Here is a 24,501-nt window from a genome sequence, read left to right as displayed (position 1 = left end):
CTTTCCAGAGATCAAAATTGAATAGGGGTGGGGCACTGGGAAAGAGATGTTCTTGGTGAGAGGCAGAAAGAGAGTATTTCTAGATGGGAACTGAAGGAATAGAGAGTGAATTGAGGAGTATTATGTCGTGGTGACTCAGTTTTTAAAGTACTTCCTCTCTGAGTTCCTGTAATCACCAAGAATTTTGTAGGAACTTAATGTTTGTTGCACAGCAGCATCAGATTTCTGGGTTAGAGTCCCTACCGCACTTACCACAGACCTTGGGCAAGTTATTTAACACCTTTTTGTTTCAGTTTCCTCAAAGTGGGCATGGATTTGAATTGTGTCTCCCCCATAGGGCTCTTACGAGAATGCTTTAATTAATGTAGAGTTTCTCAGTCTCAACACTATTGACATTTGGGCTCAGACAATTCTTTATTGTGAGAGAATGTTCTGTGCGTTGTAGGATTACAGTAGTTAATCTTGCTGTGTGTTAGCAGCCTCTCTGGCCTCTACCACTGGATTCTAGTTGTGACAACCAAAAATGTCTGCAAACGTTGCCAGTGTTTCCTGGGGGCAAAATTGTCTGTGCTTGAAAACCACAACTTTAATATATAGAAAGCCCTGAGCACAGTGCCTGGTATGTAGAAATGTTCTTCAGTGTTTACTGCGTAGTAGGTGCTTAGTAAAGGTAATGAATGAATGAATGAATGAATGTTGATGCTGCTGCTCTTCCACTATTGAAAGAGTGCTAGTTCCTTTCTCAACAGTCACATTATGGAGGAGATCACTTATTGCGATTCTTGTGGCCCTTCAGTAACTAAATTATTTGGGGTGGCTACCAAGGGGAGCACTGTCTCCCTATCTTGAGTTTCACTGGTGTTGCACAGTGGCACCTATGAAGTCCCAGAGTAGCCCTTGCTCTTTTCTCTTGTTTTAGTATTTCTGAAATCAGAATGGATTATAACGTTTAAGGGTAGATTAAAAAAAAAAAAAATTATTCCCCCAAAGCTATTCACGCACACTCGATGGCAGCTTTGACATTAAGGAATGTAGTATTTCTGTGAGTATCTGGGCTTTGCAAGTGAATTGGAAACTCCTTATAGGCAGAGGCTGTAATACTGTGCCTTTTTTTCCCCAGTAGTGAGCTCAGTGACTGGAACATACTGCTTCAAACTTTTGAACAGTCTGCACTTTCCTGTGTTCTGTGATGATGCCCTTAAACTGCCTTTCATATGGTTTTGGACCTTTATACAACTCAGGACAACAAACAGTACAGTCTTTCACATGATTACATTAGTACCAACAGTGTTTTTTTCAATAGTCACTGTTTTGCCCTTTCAGCAATGAGTTTGAGTGGTTATTTGATCATTTTACTGCATTTTGCTCATTATAAAAGTGAGTATACAGCACAAACTAATGTCCAGATGCTGGTGATAAGCAGATATGTCGAACCTTATGTAGCAGGGTTGCATCTTAAGTGTTGTTAGCTTAGGCAAATTGTACTATATGCTGTAAAGAAAGAAAAATAGTGTGGCTAATTTTACCAGTCATTCAATGCATATTGTTTTGAAATATGCTTGGAGTAGTAGGTATGAATCAACTAAGATGTTAAGATGTAAGTCCCATGAGGGCAAGGTTTTCTCACTACCATATTTTCATGTAGAAAGTACCTTAAACATAGTAAACACACAAATAATTGTGGAACGTTAGTCGCGTTTCCCTTATTCAGTCTCAGTTCCTGCAAGTCTCTCAAACTATAAGCATCACATTGTCCTGTGATTCTGGTATTTAATTATATGGATTTTTTTTTTTCATAGAATAAGGCCCCTAAATGCAAGCCAGCTATCTCATCTGGTTGAAACAGCCATCTGTGCTAACATCAGTGACACAACTTCCTGTGTAAGACTTAACTGGTTGGCCTCCATGTGGTGTCTGTGAATTCTTTTTCAAGGATTATATTAGCTGACTTGAAAACAGCCAACTGAATCCTCCCTTAAAATGGAAACCTGCTATAAAATCAAGACAGAGGAAAATCATTAGATATACAGTAAGTTATGACCTCAATTATGTGTTAGGTGGTCTTAACGCTAGTCAAGAGACTGTCGTGTTTACCTTTGAAGTGCTGGAAATATATCCCTTCAGACTGAGTCCCAAAGGTGAGGTCTAAGTAGAAATTTTGTGATTTGAGGTGGGGCATACAGGATCCTAATAACCTCCTGTTTGACTTTCTCACATATGGTTTTGTGTAGGAAAGTAGGGGGAACTGCCTGTGATAGGTTCTAGGTAAATATTTGTTGATAGATTTAACCTCAGATAATAACATAATGAAAGAGATAATGATCTCTCCTTGAATACAGCTTGATTTTTCTTTATCCGTGATTCTACTCAGCCCATATTTTGTACCTTTGACTGGTTGGTCCATTTTCTAGACTGCCCCTTTCAGTCCCAGTGGAATATTCAAGCTGTAGTAAAGAATGAAAACATTATCATTTTCAAATGACCACAATCTAATTTGTAAGTGTTCTACAACTGAAACTCATTTAAAGAAAGGCAACAAGCGCAATGATAAGAAGTGTAAAAAATAAGAGTGAAAATGTTCCTGCCTAGCCTAGTGTAATTATTTTTGCTGTTCAGTTGCATAGGCAGGCTGCCAGAAGATGGGGGTACGAATTAATTAACCAACTGTTTGCAGAGATATGGCCATGTCATTACTGATAAGCATGGACGTAAATAAGGCAGTGTGTCGACTGTCTTTCAGAAATGAGGGAGGACAGAAATATGTTAACAAAAATAAAATAGACCAAAGGCTTAGTAGGGGAAAAGAATAGTTTCTGTTGGTTTCCATTTATTAGCCCATAAAGTTCTTTTTTCTTCTTGTCTTTAAGTGCTGAGTGTGGGGAGGAAATGTGGATTGTCACATTAGTTTTTTCAAAAATACTTGAATGGTTTATGCCTCAATTGAACATATTTGGAACTCAACCCCTACTCAAATGATTTTCAATATAATTTTTTTGTACACCATAGTTTGGGGTGATAGAGGTTTATTAGGCCAGTGGTGAATTTTAAGTAGTATTATGTGTAAAAGTAACTTATGTGAATAGTTTTACATACACAAGTGTCTTAAAGTAAACAATATTTGTAATGTAAGAAGCTGGGTCACTTCTGTAAGAGCTGAATTTTTAAGTTACTTGTTTACTCTTCCCTAGAGATGAAATATAGTAGGACCCTTAGTAAATATGTGTTGGAGGAAGGAATGAAGCTTTGTAACCAATGACATATCATTGCACGCTGGTTAGGGACTGGGATCAGGAGTCAACTAGTTTTAACCTTTAACACCAGCCCCACCTCTTGTCAGCTGTGTGATCTTGGGCAAGTTAATCTTTTGGTGCCTGTTTCCTCATTTGTAAACTGGGGTTAAGAATGGTACCTATACTACAGGGTTGCAAGGATTACATAACATAAAGCATGTAAAGTACTTAGCACACTGTTTGGCGCATTAAGTTCTCAATAAATGTTTGACATGGTAGCTGTTGTTAAGGTTGTATTTTAAACATTTGCCTGACCTTTTACTTTAGAAGCACTCAAAACAAATCTGGGAAGAAATAGGTGTTTTAGGTTGAGACATCAATCTGAACTGTAGCTGGTCAGGGTGTTAGCTGCCAGCCACATTTGTTTGCATATGGTTGTGGTAAAGTGAGCTTTGAGTACCTTGTTCAGGTATGTTGACCAGGTTCCCCGGGAAGGACAAATAGTGAAACTGCAAAGTCTGAAGAAGTAAAACTGAGATAAGAGAATGCATGATACTTTCTTGTGAAAGTATTGCCATTAGGTCTTCTAGTTTTTGAAACAGAAATAAGCAAATGAACTAACAATCAAAACAAACTTGCATTTAAGTATTTCCCAGTGGTAATAAACTGCACCTAATCTGTTTAAACAGAAAAAGCCTTTGTAATATTAAGAAGGATTAGGAGTAGAAGTAATTAACCAGCAGTTAACACTCCCCTTTCCCCTCTTCAGTGTTGCCTTACAAATCTCTCCTCTCCCCTTTCCAAACCAGAGAAAGCAGCTGTACAGATGGGTTTTATGCATAAAGTGAGACCTAAGGAAAATGCATTCAAAGCTAAAAAGGTACAATGTTGAGAGAAGTTGGCATTAAAACCAAAAGAACAGTTCACACTTACAGGACCTGGTCTGACCAAGTGATGTCAGCTGTGAGGCACCATGAGTGTTTATGGAATGAGTGGAAAAGTGAAGGAGTCTGATTGAATTGTTTTCACAAGCATCAATGAAAGCATTAAATTGATGTGTATGAGTGCAACAGAATCTTTTAGACACAGGAGATTTATCTTTATTTTTATTGTAACTTCTCTTTAAATAAAGCTACCTTTGGGGAAAAATTCAGTTCACTTCAGTGTAAGCAATCAGTAGTTTCAGATATTAATGCATGGTTCTCATCATTCTTGGAACCATATTTTAAATTCCTGGGTGACTTTGAATTATTGATACTTAGTATGTGTGCCTTGCCTTTTAAAATTTTTTTAATTTTTTCTTTTTTTTTTTTTGCATATGGAAGAAATAAAGTTTTAGGACTTGATTTATAAGACATTTGCCTGAAACTAGGGGAGAATCTTCAAGATGATGGCTTCTTTGGTATCTTGGCTGTCTCAGAGGCCCTTAGAACTTAGATGTCCCACATATATGGGCTTTATTCTCAGACCTGGCATTCTTCCAGGATTCTTTCTCAGAGACTGATACCTCTTATCCATCCATCCTGTTCTGTAGGATGGGAAGCATGACATCCTTCTCTTCACCACCTTTGTATCCAGGCTATTACAAAGTCATGTCAACAGTTCCTTCTAAATATCTTGGAATCCTTTCTTTGTCATCTCACTGCCATCCCCATGCCTTTCACCCTGTACTGCTGCAGACAGCTCTTGACTGACCTCCTCACTTCCACTTGCAAATCAAGCACCTCCCTTCTGCATACTATAGTCGAAGCAATGTTGAACATAATAATAAATAAACTAATGATACTATCCTCCATTAAAATGCTTCTATTAAGCACTAACGAATGTCAGAGTAAGGACCTCCAAAAATCTGCTCTGCCATAAAAGCAATAAAAGCACTGGCAAGAATTGTCAAAATCAACTTGTTTAGAATTCTGCAAATTAACCCCAAAGGCTTGCAAATTCTGATGAGCATATATTCAAGAAAAATGGGTGAATCTGTAAGTACAGGGAATTCTATAGTGTTTTAACTTGCCCTATTTCAACCTCTCCTCCCCAACTCCACAGTAACTTTGGAAACCAGCAGCTTCACAACTAGGGTAACTGTGAAAGCCAGCAGTCTAGCAGCCACTGGAGGGCACAGAATGGGTTTGGAGCTCCCCCAAAGCCTTATTTTCAGAGAATTGTCACTGACTTATCTGGTAGCTCCCTGAAAAGCCCCATTCTTAGGACTTGTCTTTATTTGGGCTAGCTCAGAGCTCATTCTGTGACCTATTCCTAGGGTGTTAAAAAAAAAAAATCAGCAGTGATTCTTCAATGTCACAGTTGCTTGAGGTGGTAATGCCAACTGGGGCTAACAAGAGGCTGATCAAAAAAGTAAATAGGAAACACTGGGGAATGAGATGTCAGTTGGGGGCTTTAAAGAGTTCCACCATACTCTTGGGAATCCAGAAAACCACATGGATGTGTAGAGTTGTGCACATGCCTAGAAAGGACCTGAGAAGGCCCTAATCTCACCTCTTGCTAACCCGGAGGCTGTATACAAGCAGGAAGTGAAGGCTAAAGCAGAGTCATAAACTCGCTGCTGGAGCATTGAGGCCATGCCCCATCACGCACAGACACACACACACACACACACACACACACACAGCCCCTCAGCCAAGGCTGGGAGCCTTATGGCAGACATAAATGCTACATTAACCATTTAAAAACGTAAAGACAGGTCAGTAGCCAATGCCATTTCATAATTAATTCTTTTCTAAGTTGAATGAGAGCCATGGAATTTACACAATATACCTGACAGATGTGGTGTTGCAGTGAACAAAAGAAGGAATGGTATTCTTAACTGAGTCATGAGATTATAACCATAACCACAATAATAATAGTAGTAACAAAATAAACACTGTTCTTTATCGAGCTCTTATGTGTACACTCTGCTTACTGTGTTTAGACAGATACAGACCGCAACTTTTTACATGAATTATCTCATTCAGTCCAACAGTCCATTAAAGTTGATACTATCATTTTCAAATGTAGAAACTATGTGCCTAGATATGCCTAGAGGTTAAGTACATTGCTGGAGATTACAAAACCAAGCTAAGTAGTAGACTCTTAGAGCCCGTATCCTACTCTAGACTACATGCTTCTCCAAATGGTAGGGATGCAGACAAGATTTATAAGGTTTTTTGTAGGCACTTCCAGATTTGGGACACATGGCATTGAAAGCTTGTTTTCTGACTTGAGAGGTCAGGATTTGCTGACAGTATTTTGAGGAGTAGCTTAAGGAACCCGTGAGACAACCTGTCATGTGTACTGCCGTCTTGGTCACTGTTGTAGCCCCACCTGCCATTCCTAACGCAGGTTCCTCAGGATTTTGATATTTGCCTACTCTATTCTATCCCAAGCATTTTATCTCAATTTCAGTATAAGCAATGACAATGTAAACACTGTAACTCTTACCTGTTAGGGGTCACTATGATAATATTGGCCATTTGTAATTAGTGAGTAATTAATATTAGGAATATTTTCATCTTTCTAGCTCCTTGGTCCTCTGGTGCAGGGGTCCCCAGTCTCTGGGCAGTGGACCAGCACCAGTCTGTCAGTGGCCTGTTAGGAGCCAGGCTATGGGGTGGGTGGGTTGGGAGAGGGAGAGGAATGAGCATTACTGCCTGAACTCTGCCTCTTGTCAGATCAGCGGTGGCATTAGATTCTCACAGCAGTGTGCACCCTATCGTGAACTGCACGTGCACGGTATCTAGGTTGTGTGCTCCTAGAATCTAACTAATGTCTGATTATATGCGGTGGAACAGTTTCATCCTGAAACCATTCTCTCCTTGCCCCAGTCCTATGGAAAAATTGTCTTCCACGAAACTGTTCCCTGGTGCCAAAAAGGTTGGGGACTGCTGCTGTGGTTTTTGTTGCTCGCTTTTTACTTGAAACATCTCACTTTTTTTTCTTTAAATCCAGTATTTGTTGACTGCTTTGGTTTATGCAGGGCCAGACCTCATACATTTAGTAGCTTGCTGATTGGTCTCTGGTTGTTTCAGTCATTTGACATCTTTTGGTCAAAGGGAAATCCAGTTCTCTTTAATTATTGGAGTAGACAATATGAATCTGGGAGATGTGCTTATGGAAGGTGGAAATAAAATTCTACTTTTTTCCTTTCCTACTTGAGACTAAAGCTCACTTAACAGCAATTTAAAACTTTAAAAATATCATTGATGCTACTTTTGATTACCATTGAGAGTCACTTGTTGAAATAAATTTGGAACTGACTGTAGTAAAACCTGTTACATGGAGACCAGCCTTCCTCTTCTCTCTGGTTTCTTAGAAATATATCCAGCAATGGAGCCGAGAGTCCTAGCATCTCAGGAAACCTTTGAGCAGCGGTGAGAGCAGACAGTACAGAGGTACCTGCAGGAGTCTGCTGGTAGATAGGAACAGCTTGATTGACTTCATGAAATGAGACAGAAGAGCAGGGATTTCCTGGGAGAGGTGGAGAGTAATTCAGGAAGGGCACTGAGCAGTGGAGGAGCTCATCTAATAAGATGGTAAAGAGCATACTTTGGAGTAGCCTACGTTCACATCCCAGCTCCTCTGCTTACTGACTTTGTGACATAAGACACGCAGCCTCTCTGTGCTGCCTCACTTGCTTTCTGTAAAGTAGGGATATTGACCCTGAGAAGTCAAATGAGTTAATACTTAGCATTGTACCTGGAACACAGGAGGCACTCCGTAATTGTAAACTGTTTTATTTTTGTTATATGTATCAACACTTTGCAGGTTTTTTTTTTCTTTTGTGTAGGGTTGTGATTTTTGTTCACTGATATATTTACCCAATACCTTGAATAGTGCCATCCAGAGTAGCCATTCATGTATTTATTCAGTGCATAAATGAATGAATGATGTATTTAGAATACCTTCCACAATAACTGACACCCATTAAGTACTTAATACATAGTGTTACAAGAGGTAGTGGCTACAGACCAGTAGAGATTGAAGCAGTGGCTAGTATATCCCACTGATAGTAAAAATAGAAATGATTGTAATAGTATTACATACATAGCACATGCTCCATGCCAAACACAGTTATAAAGGTTTTATGTGTGGTAATTCTCTTTATCCTCATAACTACCCTTAAGGTTGCTGCTATAATCTCTATTTTACAAGTGAGTATACTGAGCAGAGTAACTTGCCCAAGGGTCATGCTCCTAATGAGTGATAGGATTGGGATTTGAACTCAGTTTTATTCCAGAGGCCATTCTGAAATTTTTTTGTTGAAAACCTGTGTGTCAGGTACTGTGCTATGCACATGTGGCCCCTGACCTCGTGGAGTTTAAATCTTAATGAAGGATATAGCCAGAACACAAATAAGAAATAACTGAGTGACAAGAGAGAATTGTGTGAAGCCACAGGGGCCTGCCTTACATTGGGTGTTCAGGGAAAGTCTTTCCGATGAAATGTGAGCTCAAGCCTAGAGCCAGGCAGGCAAAGCATTCCATACAGAGGGAACAGAACTAGCAAAGGGCCCGAAGTGGGGTTGGCATAATTGTCAGGGATTTCAGAATGCCAAAGTGGAGAGTTCGAAGAGAGCAGTGTGTCTTGAGGTTGCCGATGTTAGGCAGGGCCCTCCAGTATTTGTTATTATTCTGACTACATTGTAGAACCACTGAGGAGATTAATTGGGCCTGATGACATTTATGATTAAAGAGTATCACTGTGGTTACTGGGGAGCAGGGGGAGTGTAGAGTGGGCCCTGGTAAGCACGGCCAGCTCAGAGACCAAAGGACGACAGTGGAGAAGATGATAAAAAATGGCTTGAATTTCCAAAGTACTTACTGTGTAGGAGGCACTATTTGAAGCATTTACATATATTCGTGTAGTCCTCCTAGTAGCCTGTGAGGTAGGTACTTTGACTTTACCCATTTAGAAATGAGAATATTGAGGTATAGGCTAGTAAGTGGCAGGGCTGGGATTTGAACACAACTTAAATTCTTCTATTCTGTGCGTAACACTTCATGTGTTTATATTAGCTGCAGTAAAGAAGGAAGAAACTACAGACTCATCTTTGGATTCCTTCCTCTGCCTCAGCCTCACATCCGTGGTCTCCTGAGCTCTTTGCAGGGTACTCTAGACCATGTCTTCAGTCTGGTTTCACTCATTTTCATTGTATAGTCTCTTCCTGTCTCACTCTGTTGCATCAGCCTTTGGGGGCTGCCTTCCTTACCTAGGTCAATACTCATTCATGGCAGAGTTACCTTCTGGATCATGTGGTTTCCTTGCTGAAAGTCGTAGGTTGCCCTTGGCTTGCAGTATTGGCCCTCTGCTGCTGGAGCCCCAGCATGCCTCCCCTACCTCTCCCTTGCATGGCCTGCAGGGAGGAGTGTGTGGCCAGCAGTAGGAGTACAAGACCACTTGAGAGTTAAGCTCAAATTGTGAAATAGTTAGTTGCTAATTGGTGTATATAGTTGTTCCCCCATATCTGCGGGGGATACTTTCCAAGATCCCCAGTAGATGCCTGAAACTGAGGGTAGTACTGAACCCTATATATACTGTTTTTTCCTTTACGTACATAACTATGATAAAGCTTAACTTATAAATCAGACACAGAAGAGATGAACAATAATTAATAATAAAATAGAATAATTATAACAATATGCCAGCATTTTTATTCTTGTGCTTTGGGGCCATTATTAAGTAATAAGTATTACTTGAACACAAGTACTACAATAGCAGGAGTTGATCTGATAACTACTAAGTGACTAATGGACAGGTAGTGTAGACAGTGTGGATATACTGGACAAAGGGATGATTCATGTCCTGGGCAGGATGGAGTGGGATGGTGCGAGATTCATCCTGCTGTTCAGAATGGCTTGCAGTTTAAAACTTAGAAGTTATTTTTGGAATTTTCATTTCAATACCACAGGTAACTGACACCTCAGAAAGCAAAACCATGAATAAGCGGGGATTACTGTAGACCAGACTTCTGTGAATTAGTAAGAGCCAGGGACCTTGAGACAAACATTTCTAATGTGGATCAAGTTTGTGAGTTATGTTTTTTTTTGTTTTTTGTTTGTTTTTGGTTTTTGTGTTTTTTTTTTTTTTTTTTTGAGACAGAATCTTGCTCTGTCACCCAGGCTGAAGTGCAGTGGCACAGTCTCAGCTCACTGCAACCGTTGCCTCCCAGGTTCCAGCAATCCTCCTGCCTCAGCTTCCCAGGTAGCTGCAATTACAAGTGTATAGCACCACACCCAACTAATTTTTGTAATTTTAGTAGAGATGGAGTTTCACCGTGTTGGCCAGGGTGGTCTCAAACTCCTGACCTTAAGTGATCCACCCACCTCGGCCTCCCAAAGTGCTGGGATTACAGGCATGAGCCACTGCACCCAACCTGTGTTTTTGTTTTCTTGAGCTAACTTTATTGAGTGATTACTATCAGTAGTACTAAGCGCTCTCCATGCATCATTCAGTCTTCACAATAGTATTGTGAAACACAGGTCCTGTTAACTGTATTTTACACCCAGGGCAACTGAGATTCAGAGAGGTTAAATAATTTAACCATGCTCACATAGCTAGTAAGAGAAAGAGTAGACGTTTGAATACAAGTAGTCTCACTGCAGAACTGCTTTTAGCTACTGGGCTGGATTCACTAGCACAAAAGAATTTGTCAACATGCAGATTTGAGAATCAGACATTGAAACACAGAAGTTTTACTAGAAACTGCCTCTAGGTATAAAATGTTTTCAGGGAATACTATTGAACTTGAACTTCTCTGTCACTGAATGGCATATCCAATTCCAGCAGATGATGACCATGTGTCACTAAATGACATAAAAGCACAATTATAACCTTCTGACTTACGGTGGCATCACAAGGACTTAATCTTTCAATTATTATTCATCAAGTAATATTTAGCACATATTCATTGCTGCTTTCTGTCAGCCAGGTTAGGCACCATTAGGCACTGCCACCAGAGCAGTCAACAAGATAGATATGGAATGTAGTCTAGTGGGAGGAAGTTAAGGCTCGCACAGCTGGATGAATGATTACAAATGGGAGATAGTGCTTGGCGAGGAGCCCTGCCTAGCCAAGTCTCTGGGGAAGCAACATTGAAGCTAAGACTGAATGAGGCAGAGCAACATGCCAGGTACAGGTCTGGGGGAACTGAGTTCCAGGCAAAAGGAGCAGCAAGTACCACGCAGGGTTCTGTGACAAGAGAGTGTGGTGTGCTTCAGGAACAAAACCAAGGCCAGAGTAACCAGATGCAGAGAGGCAGGGCCAAGCTGTCCAAGGCTGGTGGGCTAGGTCAGGGATCATTGTTTTTATCCTAAGAGCAACTGAAAGCTACAGAAAAGTTCCAAATGCCGGTCATTTACTTCATAAACACACAGTGATAGGGTACTTCTCAGGTATTGTGCTAGGCAAGGCAAAGAGTCTGCTGTCCAGGCAGGACTACTGAGGTTTCCATTTGTAAATTTTTATTCCTAAATCGTAAATCAGTGAGTGAAGGGCTGAAATGGCAGGCATAAAAAGTATGAGTAGGAGCATAGCAGAGAGGGCATTGGGGCTAGTTCTTGTCGAATGGTGGGAATTGTAGAAAGAGCAGAGAGAAGAGCTTTCTATGCTGTAGGAGCTGTTCTGTCCAAAAGAAGAAATTGTGGGCCAGGCGCGGTGGCTCACGCCTATAATCCCAGCGCTTTGGGAGGCCGAGGCAGGAGGATCACAAGGTCAGGAGATCGAGACCATCCTGGCTAACACAGTGAAACCCCTTCTCTACTAAAAATACAAAAAGAAAATTAGCCGGGCATGGTAGTGGGCCCCTGTAGTCCCAGCTACTCCGGAGGCTGAGGCAGGAGAATGGCGTGAACCCGGGAGGCGGAGCTTGCAGTGAGTCGAGATTGTGCCACTGCACTCCAGCCTGGGCGACAGAGCGAGACTCTGTCTCAGAGAAAAAAAAAAAAAAGAAGGAATTGTGGGAGAACAAGACAGTTTCTGAGAATGACAGGAGACTTGAGGCAGAAGCACATTGACTGAGGCTGGAGAGATGGGAGGGAGCAGAATGCTAGGTAGGTGCCTTGTTGCAGAGAAGTAGGTCCAGAGTCCAACCCCCACTTTGAAGCCAGCAGGGGTCTTCAAGTAGAGAAGTGGTATTATTGCTTTACAAGGTTGTGGGCTCAGGCAGCTGGGAGGAGGAGGCTGTAAGAGGAGCAAACTCTGGCCTTGTTAGGAGACCTGTTCAGGTGAGTAGAGGCCCCATACCTTGACCTGGGGCACTGGCAGTGGGAGTGGCACTGGCATAGAGGAGGTGATTCTGGGAGAATACTGGAAATTGCCAGGGCTTATGAGTCTAGCAGACCTGGGTTTAAACTTTGGGTATGCTATATACTAGTTTGTGAGATTTCAATCCTGTGTGCCTTAGTTTCCTGACAAATACAATCATGACTTTTATCTCATAGACTGTGGGCAAACATTGAGTGAGCACTTCCTAGGGCCAGGTGCATTTCTAAGACTTTGGCATGTAGTAGCTCTCTTAGTCTTTCTGTCCTTTGAAGTACCCAGTGAAGTAGGTACTATGATCATCATGATTCAATATGTGAAGAAAATACTGGCCAAGCGCAGTAGCTCACACTTGTAATCTCAGCACTTTGGGAGGCCAACATGGGAGGATCACGTGAGCCCAGGAGTTTGAGACCAGTCTGGGCAACATAGTGAGACCCCTGTCTCTACAAAAAATAAAACAAAATTAGCTGGGCGTGGTGGTGCACACCTGTAATTACTCCTAGCTACTCAGGAGGCTGAGGTGGAAGGATCATTTGAGCCTGGGAGATTGAGGCTGCGGTGAGCTGTGATTGCGCCACTGCACTCCAAACCTGGACGACAGAAACCTTGTGTCTGGAAAAAAAAAGTGATATTTGAAGAGATTGTATAACTTGCCCAAGGTCACGTTTCTTTTGGTTGAGGGAACCAGAATCCAGAGTGATACTGACCCACACTCTTAGCTACTCTGCTTAAAATGCCAGTGATAGAGAGTAACTAACTGGAGAGGGGGAAGGAACAGCCCTTTGAAGAGGTGACAGCTGAGCTGAGACCTGATGTGTGAGAATACACCAGGCATCTTGTGAAGTGCAAGCATAGAGTCTGGCTGGGGAAAAGATTTCTGGGTTTGAGGAGAGAAGGGAGGTCAGTGTGCCTGGAGCAGAGTGAACCAAAGAGAGAGAAGTGGGGAACGAGGGAACAGAGGATGAGAGGGAAGTGCACGTATATCTGGCCGGACTTTGGGATCCAGGATAAGGGCTGGAGTTCTGTTCCAAGAGGAGTAGAAAGCCACTGGAGAATTTTAAACAGGGGAGTGATGTGATCTGGTGGGGAATTTTAAAGAATCACTCTGGCAGCCTTGTGGAAAGGTTTGTAGATTACTTAGGGCACTTCTTCCAGAGTTCATTGAAAGGGTGCTGGTGGCAGGCCCAATAGTGGTGGCCATGGCAGTGGAGAGAAGTGGATGAAGGTTTTAGGATAGAACTTAACTGGGTCTGCTAGTGGCCTGAATGTGATGAGGGACAAGAGAGTTGGAGATGACACCTGGGCTTTTAGTTTGAGCTGTTGGGGGATGAATAGTATCATTTACCCAAGATGGGGAAGGTTGTTGGGTGAGGAGCAGAGAAGGGTCAAAAGTGAAGTTTTGGACATGCTTGTTCTGTTTGAAATGTATATAAGACATCTAGATGGTAATGTCTAGTAGGCAGCCTGGTACATGAAACTAGACAGAGCTTGGGAGCAGTCAGGGCTGGAGATAGAAACGTGTGAGTGGCATGTAGAAGTTTGGGATGCATGGGAAAAGGGAGACACGCAGGGTACTGGGCAGGTTAAATGCTTTGCAGTGCTATTCAGGTTTTCTTGTTACTGAACAAAGTCCTCAAAATGGAGATAGCAACACCAAAGTAAATACATTCACCACAGTTTGGGGTATGGTTTCTAACAGAGGGACTTCATTCTGCATGTGACTGAAGTTTCCATATACATGTGCTCAAGTGTCCTTGTGCTTAAACCTAATCCTCCCTAGTATGCTGGCCTGGGGTCTCCAAAGTACATGATGGCCTAGATGTGGGTGCTGGCCCATTCACTAATTGGAACATAGGGGTGACCTAAATCCTGAGAAAGATTTAGGGCTTACACAACAGTAAAATCCATTCTTTCAAATTAGTTTAGAATCCATTAATTCAAGTACAATTTTTAAACTTTATGTTCAAGTACATAATTAATGGCCTAAGTTGTATATTACAAGTATATTTTGTAAACTTTTTAATTGAATAATGAACTCATTTTTATTAATTTGATATTTTTATTTTCTGTTGTAAATCAAGCTTTTCACAGCATTTGAGCAAGACCCCTATTTTAATTTGCAGATGGGTTGATTGTGAATTTATGCTTTAAAATATTTAGGAACATACATACTGTCTCTCACACACACATTATTTCATTTCTTTCTGTTGCCACAACATTCCACACTGTTCCTGTTGCTAAGGCCCCTGGAATGTCCCAGTGCAGAAAAAGAATATAGAATTCCTTTTTTTTTTTTTTTTTTTCTGAAGAAGACATTTTATTTAAATTATTTTGTATCCTCTAGTTTACTTCCAAATATGGATATCTGAAAGTAAAGAATTTAGAAAGCTAAAATTAAAGTTGCTTTACGTTTTCATAAAAGGAACTCAATTTCTTTTTCTTTTTCTTTTTCTTTTTGCGAGACAGAGTCTCACTCTTTCACCCAGGCTGGAGTGCAGTGGTGCGATCTTGGCTCATGGCAACCTCCACCTCCCAGGTTCAAGTGATTCTCCTTCCTCAGCCTCCTGAGTAGCTGTGGTTACAGGCGCCTGCCACCACACCCAGCTAATTTTTGTATTTTTAGTAGAGACAGGGGTTACTATGTTGGCCAGGCTGGTCTCGAACTCCTGACCTCGGGTAATCCGCCTTCTTTGGCCTCCCAAAGTGCTGGAATTACAGGCATGAGCCACCGCGCCTGGCCCAGGGAGCTCAGTTTCATAGGGTAGAATGAACTAGGTTTAAGTATACCATGTTTCTTTCCACAGAGGGGGTGTGCATGTGCATGCTTTTTAGAGAGATTCAGTGTGCTCATGAGAAATTAAGAGCCAAGTTTTCCGGTCACACAAACCAGAGTCCTGGTTATGCTGCTTTCTTGCTGAGTGATATTAAATAAGTTTGTTTCTCCATAAGTAAAATGGGGATTATTTTGTGGGGTTATTGTTAGAAATAAATGGGAAAAACCACGTAAGAACTGCTTGGCATAGGGCCTGGCACATAGTAGTCTCTCAGTAAATGTCAGCTGGTTATCATTATAGTCATCATCAGTTGCAATTGATGTTAAGTTATTGAGGAAATAGAAATTTTTACAGAAGTATAGATTCTTGGTTCCTTACAGGATAACCCCTACCTTTTTAGTTTTACTAGTCGTAAGTCTCAGAAAAGGATCAAAGGAACCAGGGCAAAGAAGAATAATTTTGTACATGATAAACATCATGTGACAAGTTGAATCCTTATTATTTGAAAGGATCAGTTTAGGTTTTTATTTCTCTTAATTGCTTTATTTTTAAAGGGGTAGAGGGTTAGTCCACAGAAGAATCTGGTATCTGGCAAAGTGATCTATTTTAAGCAACATTGCTTTACATTCAGAACTGAGGGAAATCACAGAGACCACCAGCAGCACATTGCAGAGACCTAAAACTAAACTAAGACTGTTTATTTAATACTGTTTTAACTGCTATCTAATAATGTAACTGAGTTGATTTCATTAATGAAATTGTTCATTTGATATCTATCTCACACTTTTCAGTTGTAAATTATGAATGTTATACCAGTTCTGTAATTTAGACATATCAGAGGCATTTAGCACAGAAGCATATGGAACTTACGGTAAACGACTTTAAATTTTATTTTTCAGAATGAAATGTCATGTCAAGAAACTGTAGTCTTGGAAAACGACTTATTACATGTATATCATTGCATAGATATAACCTTTCCCCTTCTCCCACATGTACTATATTTAACTCAATGTGGGCAGGCTTTCAAGGAAAATAGCATATTGTTTGGCTCTTATTTTTTATTAAATAAGCATAGTCACAGAAGTCTGTAGTCTACTGGAAGCTTCTTATCTAATCAGTTTATACCGTCAAAGATGGTCAGCCCTGACATTCCAATTTATTGACATTGGAATCTGGAAGGAATCTCTAGATATCATTATTCCTCTGGTCTTCAAGAGGTAAGAAATACAAGCCACATTATAAGTCAGAATTGAATTCCAGCTGTTGACCTTAGACAAAGTACTTTACCTCTCTCTGTGAGTCAGTTTTCTCTTCTTTAGAGGGGGGATATAATGGTGTCTACCTAGGTAGTTGTGAGGATAAAATGAAATAATAGCATGTAGAAACTACTTGGTGCTGCAAGTACATCCCCAGATCATGCTGGACTCTAGTATATTTCAGATTATAGCTAGCCATCTGTGCAATTCAGTGTAATAGAAACTGTTTAAGAAAATTCAAGCCATAGCCATGTGTAGATACTAGATCAGTAATTTGATATTTTAGAGATTATCATCACTTGACATCTCCTTAAGGAATTTTCTTCTCCCTTTAAAACCACCAGGATCTCCCCGGCTGGACAAAGTGTGAAATTAAATCTTCATAGGAAAGAAAGTAGATGCTAATCAGCTTTTTGGATCTTCCCCCTTGTCCTTTAAACTTGGTATTTGATCTACTAAAACATTTGCTTAAATTGAAGTGTGCTAATTATCCATTCATTGCAGATATTCTAAATAGTATAGTGTAAAATGCTGTTTAAAATCCACTGATTTTGAAATACTTAAAAAGTTAGATTCTGGATCTGAACTTTTAGCTCTGTTCCCCAAATTGTTGTTCATAATTAATTGAATGGTTGAGATGTTTTAGTTAACCATATTTACCAGATATCAAGTTACTTTCAGTTTTCATGTATATGCAGATAGTTTAGTTTTACTTTTGTATTTAATTAAGTTGCTGTCTTACTGTTAAAACAAACAAACAGCTCGTATCCTACCCTATTTTGGTAACCAAACTGATTGAAATGCTGTTTGTACTAAAGTTCATTCTGCTTTTCTGGTGGCATTAGTATGTAAGCAAAAGGACTAGAGGTTGCTATGACTTGGAAAAAATATATTAAAATAATTTTCTTTATATGACATGCTGGCAAACCAGCAATTTTACTCCTCTGTCTCTGCTCCCTTTCTTAATTGTTCCATAGAACTCAGGAACCAGAGAGCTGGAATAGAATGCACAGTTAAACAAATGAAAGCATTAGATGGTACAGCTTTGTGAACTAAGCAGTTTACATGGTTGCAGATTCTTTCCCTTAACTCTTGGTAGAGTTCATCTAATGTTGCTTTATTGTGCAAATGTATTCATTGTTTGCATTTTAAAAGATTGTCTATTTCACCTCATCATAATTATTTTTGGTGCACCTTAACCCTTTTTAAAGGTGTCTGTAAGCCTGATTTGATTTCTCTCTGTTTAATAGTGGTGGTGTACCACATCAGTTCATTTGTCCTGGCACACTTTACAATAAGGCAACTCCTTTAGAAAGTATTGTTTCCCAAAATGGTTTTATATCAATCAGAACCAGATGAGTGAGTGATGCTCTGTTTCTGTGTTGCAGACATGCCAATATTTGGTTTCTGTCCAGCCCATGATGATTTCTACTTGGTGGTGTGTAACGACTGTAATCAGGTTGTCAAACCGCAGGCATTTCAATCACATTATGGTAAGTGCTTAACCATTTAAAAAATTGTTAATAGAAAGTAAAAGGTAAAGCAAGATTAAACTAAGAAACAGTGATGGCATGCATAGGGCATAATGTCCCTCCCCCACCAGGAAGTAGGCTTTTTAATTCACTCAGTGGGTTAATAATTGTCAGATGTTGGGTATTTTTAAATTTTTATTAAAAGTGATAGGAATTTTTTGGCTTTTACTGAAATTAGAGAAAGTATAGTTTATAAAATTGCTCTTAAAATGTTGCATCAGTATAATTACAAGTTTGTTTCCTTCTGGAGACCCTGGTTGTGAATTCAGTGAATTTTAAAATTATATACATTCACAATATGGATGCATGGGCTTTTTTTTTTTTTTTTTTTTTAAAGGAAATGTGATTTTGAAACTTCTCTGTTCAGTAGTTGTAAATATTGGGTGTTAATTGTTGAAGAGTCCAAATACAGTTAGTTGGCATTGTCATAATGCCTTTAAAGTGTTTAAGATAAGATTCTGATTCTAAAACTTGGTTTTCTGCCCAGTTTGGCTCAATAGCAAATCATAAGTATTGGAATACCTACCTTGTTTCAGGCATTGAGTATGTAGTATGATTCTTACCGCCACAGAGTTTACAGTCTAATTGGAGAGGCAGGCAAAACTAACTAGATACACTTTAAAAATAACTATAAGTTTTTTCCTCATTGTTCTTACTAATACAAATGCAAGCTTGCAATAGAGTAACATTGGGGTTCTTCTATAGATAGAGTGTTTAAAGAAAGCATCTTAGGAGGTGACACTGGAGCTGAGTCCTAAGTGATGAGAAGGAGCAACTCGAGCAGCAATCTAAAATAAGAGCGTTTGATGCAGAGGGAACAGCCAGCACACAGACCTGAAGAAGGCCCGTGTGGCTGAAGGGTATTTAGTATTTAGAGAAGGGAGGTAGAAACTGGAGGAATCCAGCATTATAAGCAGGAACCTGACATTCATAGGCCAGGCTAAGAAGCAGCTTGAGAGCATTGGAGGATTTATGTAAGAGAGTAACACAGTCCTATTTCAGTGGTTGATTTGCTGAGAATAAATTCTGGGAGAAGGGCAGAAGTAGGGGGAATAGTTCAGAGGCAAGAGATGACACTGGACTGAGAGTAAGATCTGGCAGTAGAGCTAGGAAGACTGCATAGCTTTGAGATACTTTTTTTTTTTTTGAGATGGCTTCTCACTCTGTCACCCACGTTGGAGTGCAGTGGTACGATCTCGGCTCACTGCAACCTCTGCCTCCCAGATTCAAGCAGTTCCCTTGCCTCAGTCTCCCGAGTAGCTGAGACTACAGGCACCCGCCACCACGCCCAGCTAATTTTTGTATTTTTAGTAGAGACAGGGTTTCACCATGTTGGCCAGGCTGGTCTCGAACTCCTGACCTCAAGTGATCCACCCACTTCTGCCTCCCAAAGTGCTAGGATTACAGGCGTGAGCCACTGCGCTCAGCCAAGAAACATTTTAAAGTTAGAATTTACAGATCTTGCTGTTGAGACTGCTGTTGGGTTAAGAGTCACACCATCATAAGCAACATTCCACCATTTTTTTCAAGGAATAAATCTTTTATTTAATCATAAAAAGATTCTTTGAGTTCCTCCTTCTAAAAGTCCTAGGGTAGGCACTAGAGTGGGTACAGAGGTGGATAAGATGTCATTTCCCTGCTTCTGCCTTGTGGACAATACAGACAATATTTTGGAAAAATCACTTGTAATGCACTAAAGATGGGAGGTGTTTTACTGGGGATAGACAGAGCTGCCACATATGGCTGCACAATTTGTGCACTGAACAACCATATTTGGTGGCCCCAGGTTGGCAACAAGGTTGACGTGAGCAAGCACAGGAGCAGGAAATTCCAGGCTCTCTGGGATGTGCTGCACGAGTCACCATTGACCAGAACTGATGTACCCACCTGTGGATGAGTGGAGTGCAAAGGCAGGCTGGGACTAGCTCACAAGGCCTCAGTGCCAGTTGGAGTTCCCTGCTCTGGACGTGTCGGTGAGGACCTGTTGCAGATTTTTTAGAACCAGAGTGATGTGACTTAGTGGTGCCCCAGAGAATTGATGGGTAGAGTGGATTCCTTAGGCAGAAAGAAGACCTATTCTAGGAGCATTTACTCACTGGTTACAGCATATTTATTTATTTTTTTTAATCTTCTCATTTCCCTCTTAGAATATCAGTGTATGGGTAGGAAAAATTGTCTTTTTTTTTTTTTTTTTTTTTTTTTTTTTTTGAGACGGAGTCTCGCTCTGTCACCCAAGCTGGAGTGCAGTAGAGTGATCTCGGCTTGCTGCAACCTCTGCCTCCTGGGTTCAAGCAGTTTTCCTGCCTCAGCCTCCTGAGTAGCTGGGATTACAGGTGCATGCTACTATGCCCGGCTAATTTTTGTCTTTTTATTAGAAATGGGGTTTCACCATGTTGGCCAGGCTGGTCTGGAACTCCTGACCTCAAGTCATTTGCCCGCCTTGCCTTCCCAAAGTACAGGGAATATAGGCATGAGCCACCAAGCCCGGCCAGGAAAATATCTTAAAATCACATTTTTCTGTCTTTCTCCTTTCCTGCCTTTCAGTCCCTAGCACGGTGTCTCCTAATAAGATACTTGTTGAATGACAAAGGGTTGGTGATAACTTCAAACATGTAAATGGGAAAGGGTGAATTCAAGATTCATTTACTCCAAGGTCTCCTGTGGCTTGGCAGGAGATGTGACTGACAAAGCCACTAGGTAGGAGGGCTGAGGTCCCTCTAGTGACAAGGGAAATATTAAAGATATGAGAGAGGAGAGTTCCTGGCAGAAAGATGATGGCCAAGTGCTCTGAGAGAGGGATTCTGCTGAGAAATGTGTAAGGAATGCCCTCTTTGAATCAGCAGTGGAGGAGATGGCTGCTGGTGGAATTGACAAGAGGTTTAGAGGTGGATGGGGATTTGGGAGAGTAACTGCATGAAGTAGAGGGAGGCACCATGTGGTGGCCCTGGAGTGACACCCCACTTACTTGGAGGGAAGGAGAGGTGGGCAGGGTTCCCAGGACCAACAACCTTTCCCAATGCTGCCACAGTGTCTTCTATCTTTTGGGGACAGGGGTTGTGATCGGAAAGATTATTTTTGGAACATTTTCTTTTTTGTTGAAATCTTTAGAAAGCCAGTTGTTGCATTATTGTTTTCCACAATTAACAAAAAACAGTTTTCAAATTCAGAATCTTTCAGAGTGACTGTTGTAGTCTATTTACCTGCCAAAAGAGGGATGGTACTTTCTTTCAGTGATATTGGGGAAAATGTGTCAGCAGTCTTCTGTGAATTCATGTATTGCTGATATCCATCTGTGACTTTTATGAACAAATGAATAGTTCCTACAAACTCCAGCAGGCAGTTCCATTAAAACCACTGCTACCAGGAAAAGAAAACATGCTACAGTGGCAGCAAGTCTTGTAAAATCAGTCAGTGTTGGTGGTAAAATTGTTCTGAATTGACGAGCAGCTTATTATTCAGAGTAGTTAAGAAGCCCTGTACTTTTTTGCTAGCCAAGCTGCAGTTTTAGGAGTTAACAGTTAACCAGGATTTCCATTTGAGCAATGATGGTGAATGACTGTGCTGCCATTTTGGCATTTCCAGGTTTTCAGTCTGATTGCTCTCACAGCATAGTCTGCTTTCTTGGAAACTACATAGTAATACCATTATTTCTTGATGTTGTTTTAATGTTTTAAAATACTCCAGTGTGCCTCATATTTCTCTTCAGTTACTTAGTATTTTTAAGAGTAAGGTGTGAAACCCCGTCTCTACTGAAAATACAAAAAATAAGCCGGGCGTGGTGGCGTGCGCTCCCACTTGGGAGGCTGAGGCAGGAGAATGGCGTGAACCCTGGAGGTGGAGCTTGCAGTGAGCCAAAATAGCGCCACTGCACTGGAGCCTGGGTGACAGAGCGAGACTCCATCTCAAAAAAAAAAAAAAAAAAAAAAGAGTAAGATGTTTCTTACTGCTAATTTCAGATTTAAAAATATAATTCGAATCAGTGGATCCCAAACCTGCTGTGCATCTGAATCAAAGAGGAGCTTTCTAAGTGAGCAGCTTCCCAAGGCCTACTCCAGATGCTCTGAATGGGAATTTCCAGGGATAGAACCCAGGAATCTGCATTCTAAACAGCTCCCTGGGCTGATTCTGACACACTGGCTGGCTGGGATGCATTGCTTTCACAGATGCAGATACAGTCCACTCTGGTGGAGCTGCTGCTTGGTACATACAGTGGCAGACATACAGTGACTGACAGAGATTGGTGCTCAGAGATTCGTTGAGCCAACCAGAATGGCAGGAAGGGAGGCCCCTACTTTTTAAAATATGTGTATTATGTGCTGCAAATGTCACATTAATTGCCAAAAAACTTTGAGTAGGAGGCAGCGTTGAGATGGTGACGTTCCTAAGGTCAGAAGCCCCATTCTTTTGAGGTGGGAATCTTAAGTTCTTCGGTTAGTTTAGTGATAAGTGTGTTGGTCCTATACTGGCTACTGAATAGCATAAACTGCGTAGTACTACTTACATGCATTTACTCTGGATCTGAATGGTGGGATTAGCACAGGGTTAGCAGATGACTTGTGGGGTGCTTTTGAGGCTGTATACTGAGAGCTTCCCAGGAATTCCTATTTTGTGCTCTGCAGCTTCACTGAGTTTGCTTATGAAGAATACCTTAATGTTTCTCTTTTATGCAGACACAGGGGTGATATTACCTAGGAGAAATAGATGAATGATGTTTATTCAGCTTGGACAAGTACCACATTTATAATCTCTGTGATTAATTGAAACCCTACTCAGATGTTGGCTGTTTAAGTATTTGCTTCAGATTAGTTAGGCTGATCCACTTGTTCACCTTTGGGCTCAGCTTGAGTCTCTAAGCAGGTTGGAGCAGCCACTTTTTCCCAACCTTAATCAAGTGCTGGCTTTATCATCTGCTGACTTAATTCCACTTAGTATTTTTCTTTAAATCAGACCACTTTTATTTAAATAAAGCAATTTACAAGGAAAATCTTAGTAGAACAATAAAGGGGGAAACTAGTGTTGTCTGCTATAAGAAGTAGTAGATGTGAAAATGAATGCTGTGAAAAGAAGATTATTTAATTTTATGTTGATGCTTTTGCCAGTGCTGGCTCTGAGCCTGAGGCTTGCTCTCTGTTAAAATGGAGGCTAGCACATTTTAGGCAAGTGTTGTCCACACAGTAGTGTGATATTATCAGGAAAATGGAAAGAGATTGGAAAGGGAGTAAGTTTTCACTTGGTATTTGATGTTATTAATATTAGAGAGTGATACCTACTCCATATTGTTGGGAAATACCAGCTCAAGTTCTTGAATTTTGTTAAATCAGATGTTTAAAGAGCTATCTACTGAGGCCAGCCTTAGCCCTAGGAAATAACAGACCTTGAAAACAGAATTTTAGAATCTCATGTTGATCTGTAGAAAGACTACGTAAGACAAATACCGTTTGTCGTCTATCGATATTGTTATATATTGAGCCACTACTGATCACTGTGAATGGTATGTGAGTCCGTTGGTGAGGCTTCAGTGTAAAACATCTGCCTTTCTCTCAGACTGTTCACAAACAGAAGTGTCAAAATTTGGCTTTTTCTTGACTTTATGAACGTAGTTTTAGTAGAAACACTCCTGTGATCTTAACAGCTTTCTCTCCTTGCACATATTACAAATCCTGTAAAATTAACAGCCACACACATTGCTTGGACTTAATGTTCCTTGATATGCGTTGAGGTGGTTTGGATTCTTTTAGATGCTATCATAAATTATATTTTCTGAAATGTCATTTTCATCAGGATGAGCAAATTACTCATATATTCATATGAGAAATTACTCATACTTTTTTGAGCTAAGTAATTGGTTTCAAAGAATGTTAGTACTATAAGAGAAAAATGAATTTTTACTCTGAGATCTGATGGACTGGTTCTCGCAAAAATGCTGGTTCTCATTGTTGACAACATTTCTCATAGTTCTGACCAGCAATTGCCGTTGTATAATTATCTTACATCACAAAGCAGAGGTTTTACCATTTAACACAGAACACTTCCCTCCCCTTTTGCTCTCTGGTTAACTTAGACCTGGAAAGTAACAGGTTCAGATAGTTTTTAACATGTCATTTTATTTAGCTCATAAGTGTTTTTGATAAAGAAAGAAGATGTTTTTTCTCTTAAGTATGCTAAATTTAAGTCCACTGACTAATGATAACTTTTAATAGTACCTGGTGATTTATAGAGAATTTTTGCATGTATTATCTTATTTCCTGTTCTTAACAATCCACTGAATGGATTTTATGCTTAGTTTACAGATCAAACTCGTAAATTAAATTTCATTCACACAGATAAAATATACCAACCAGACCATCTTTTCTACCTACTAACATTTATTTTGCATGATAAGGATGTATAGAGTTAAAAAAATTCGGAGACAATATGAATTGCATGTGTAACAAAACTATCATTAGTGACA

The 24,501-nt window shown here is 40.4% G+C and overlaps 1 protein-coding gene across 8 annotated transcripts in view; it reads left to right on the top strand.

Moving 5' to 3' along the window:
• The window catches only part of ATXN7 (ataxin 7), a 151,384-nt gene that overhangs the window by 70,080 nt on the left and 56,803 nt on the right, over nucleotides 1-24,501 (top strand). For all 8 annotated transcript variants that reach the window (XR_010125721.1, XM_063661884.1, XM_063661882.1 and 5 more), the window contains one exon: nucleotides 17,907-18,011. Coding sequence is in view for 7 of the 8 variants with exons in the window: in XM_063661884.1 (XP_063517954.1) it covers nucleotides 17,907-18,011 (105 nt within the window). In the remaining variant the exon portion in view is untranslated. The remainder of the gene's footprint in view (nucleotides 1-17,906; nucleotides 18,012-24,501) is intronic.

Source organism: Pongo pygmaeus, chromosome 2 (genome assembly GCF_028885625.2).
Source record: "Pongo pygmaeus isolate AG05252 chromosome 2, NHGRI_mPonPyg2-v2.0_pri, whole genome shotgun sequence".
NCBI classification, from domain to species: Eukaryota; Metazoa; Chordata; class Mammalia; order Primates; family Hominidae; genus Pongo; species Pongo pygmaeus.
The sequence above is the reverse complement of the archived record's forward strand: the minus strand, read 5'-3'. Positions and strand labels throughout refer to the sequence as shown.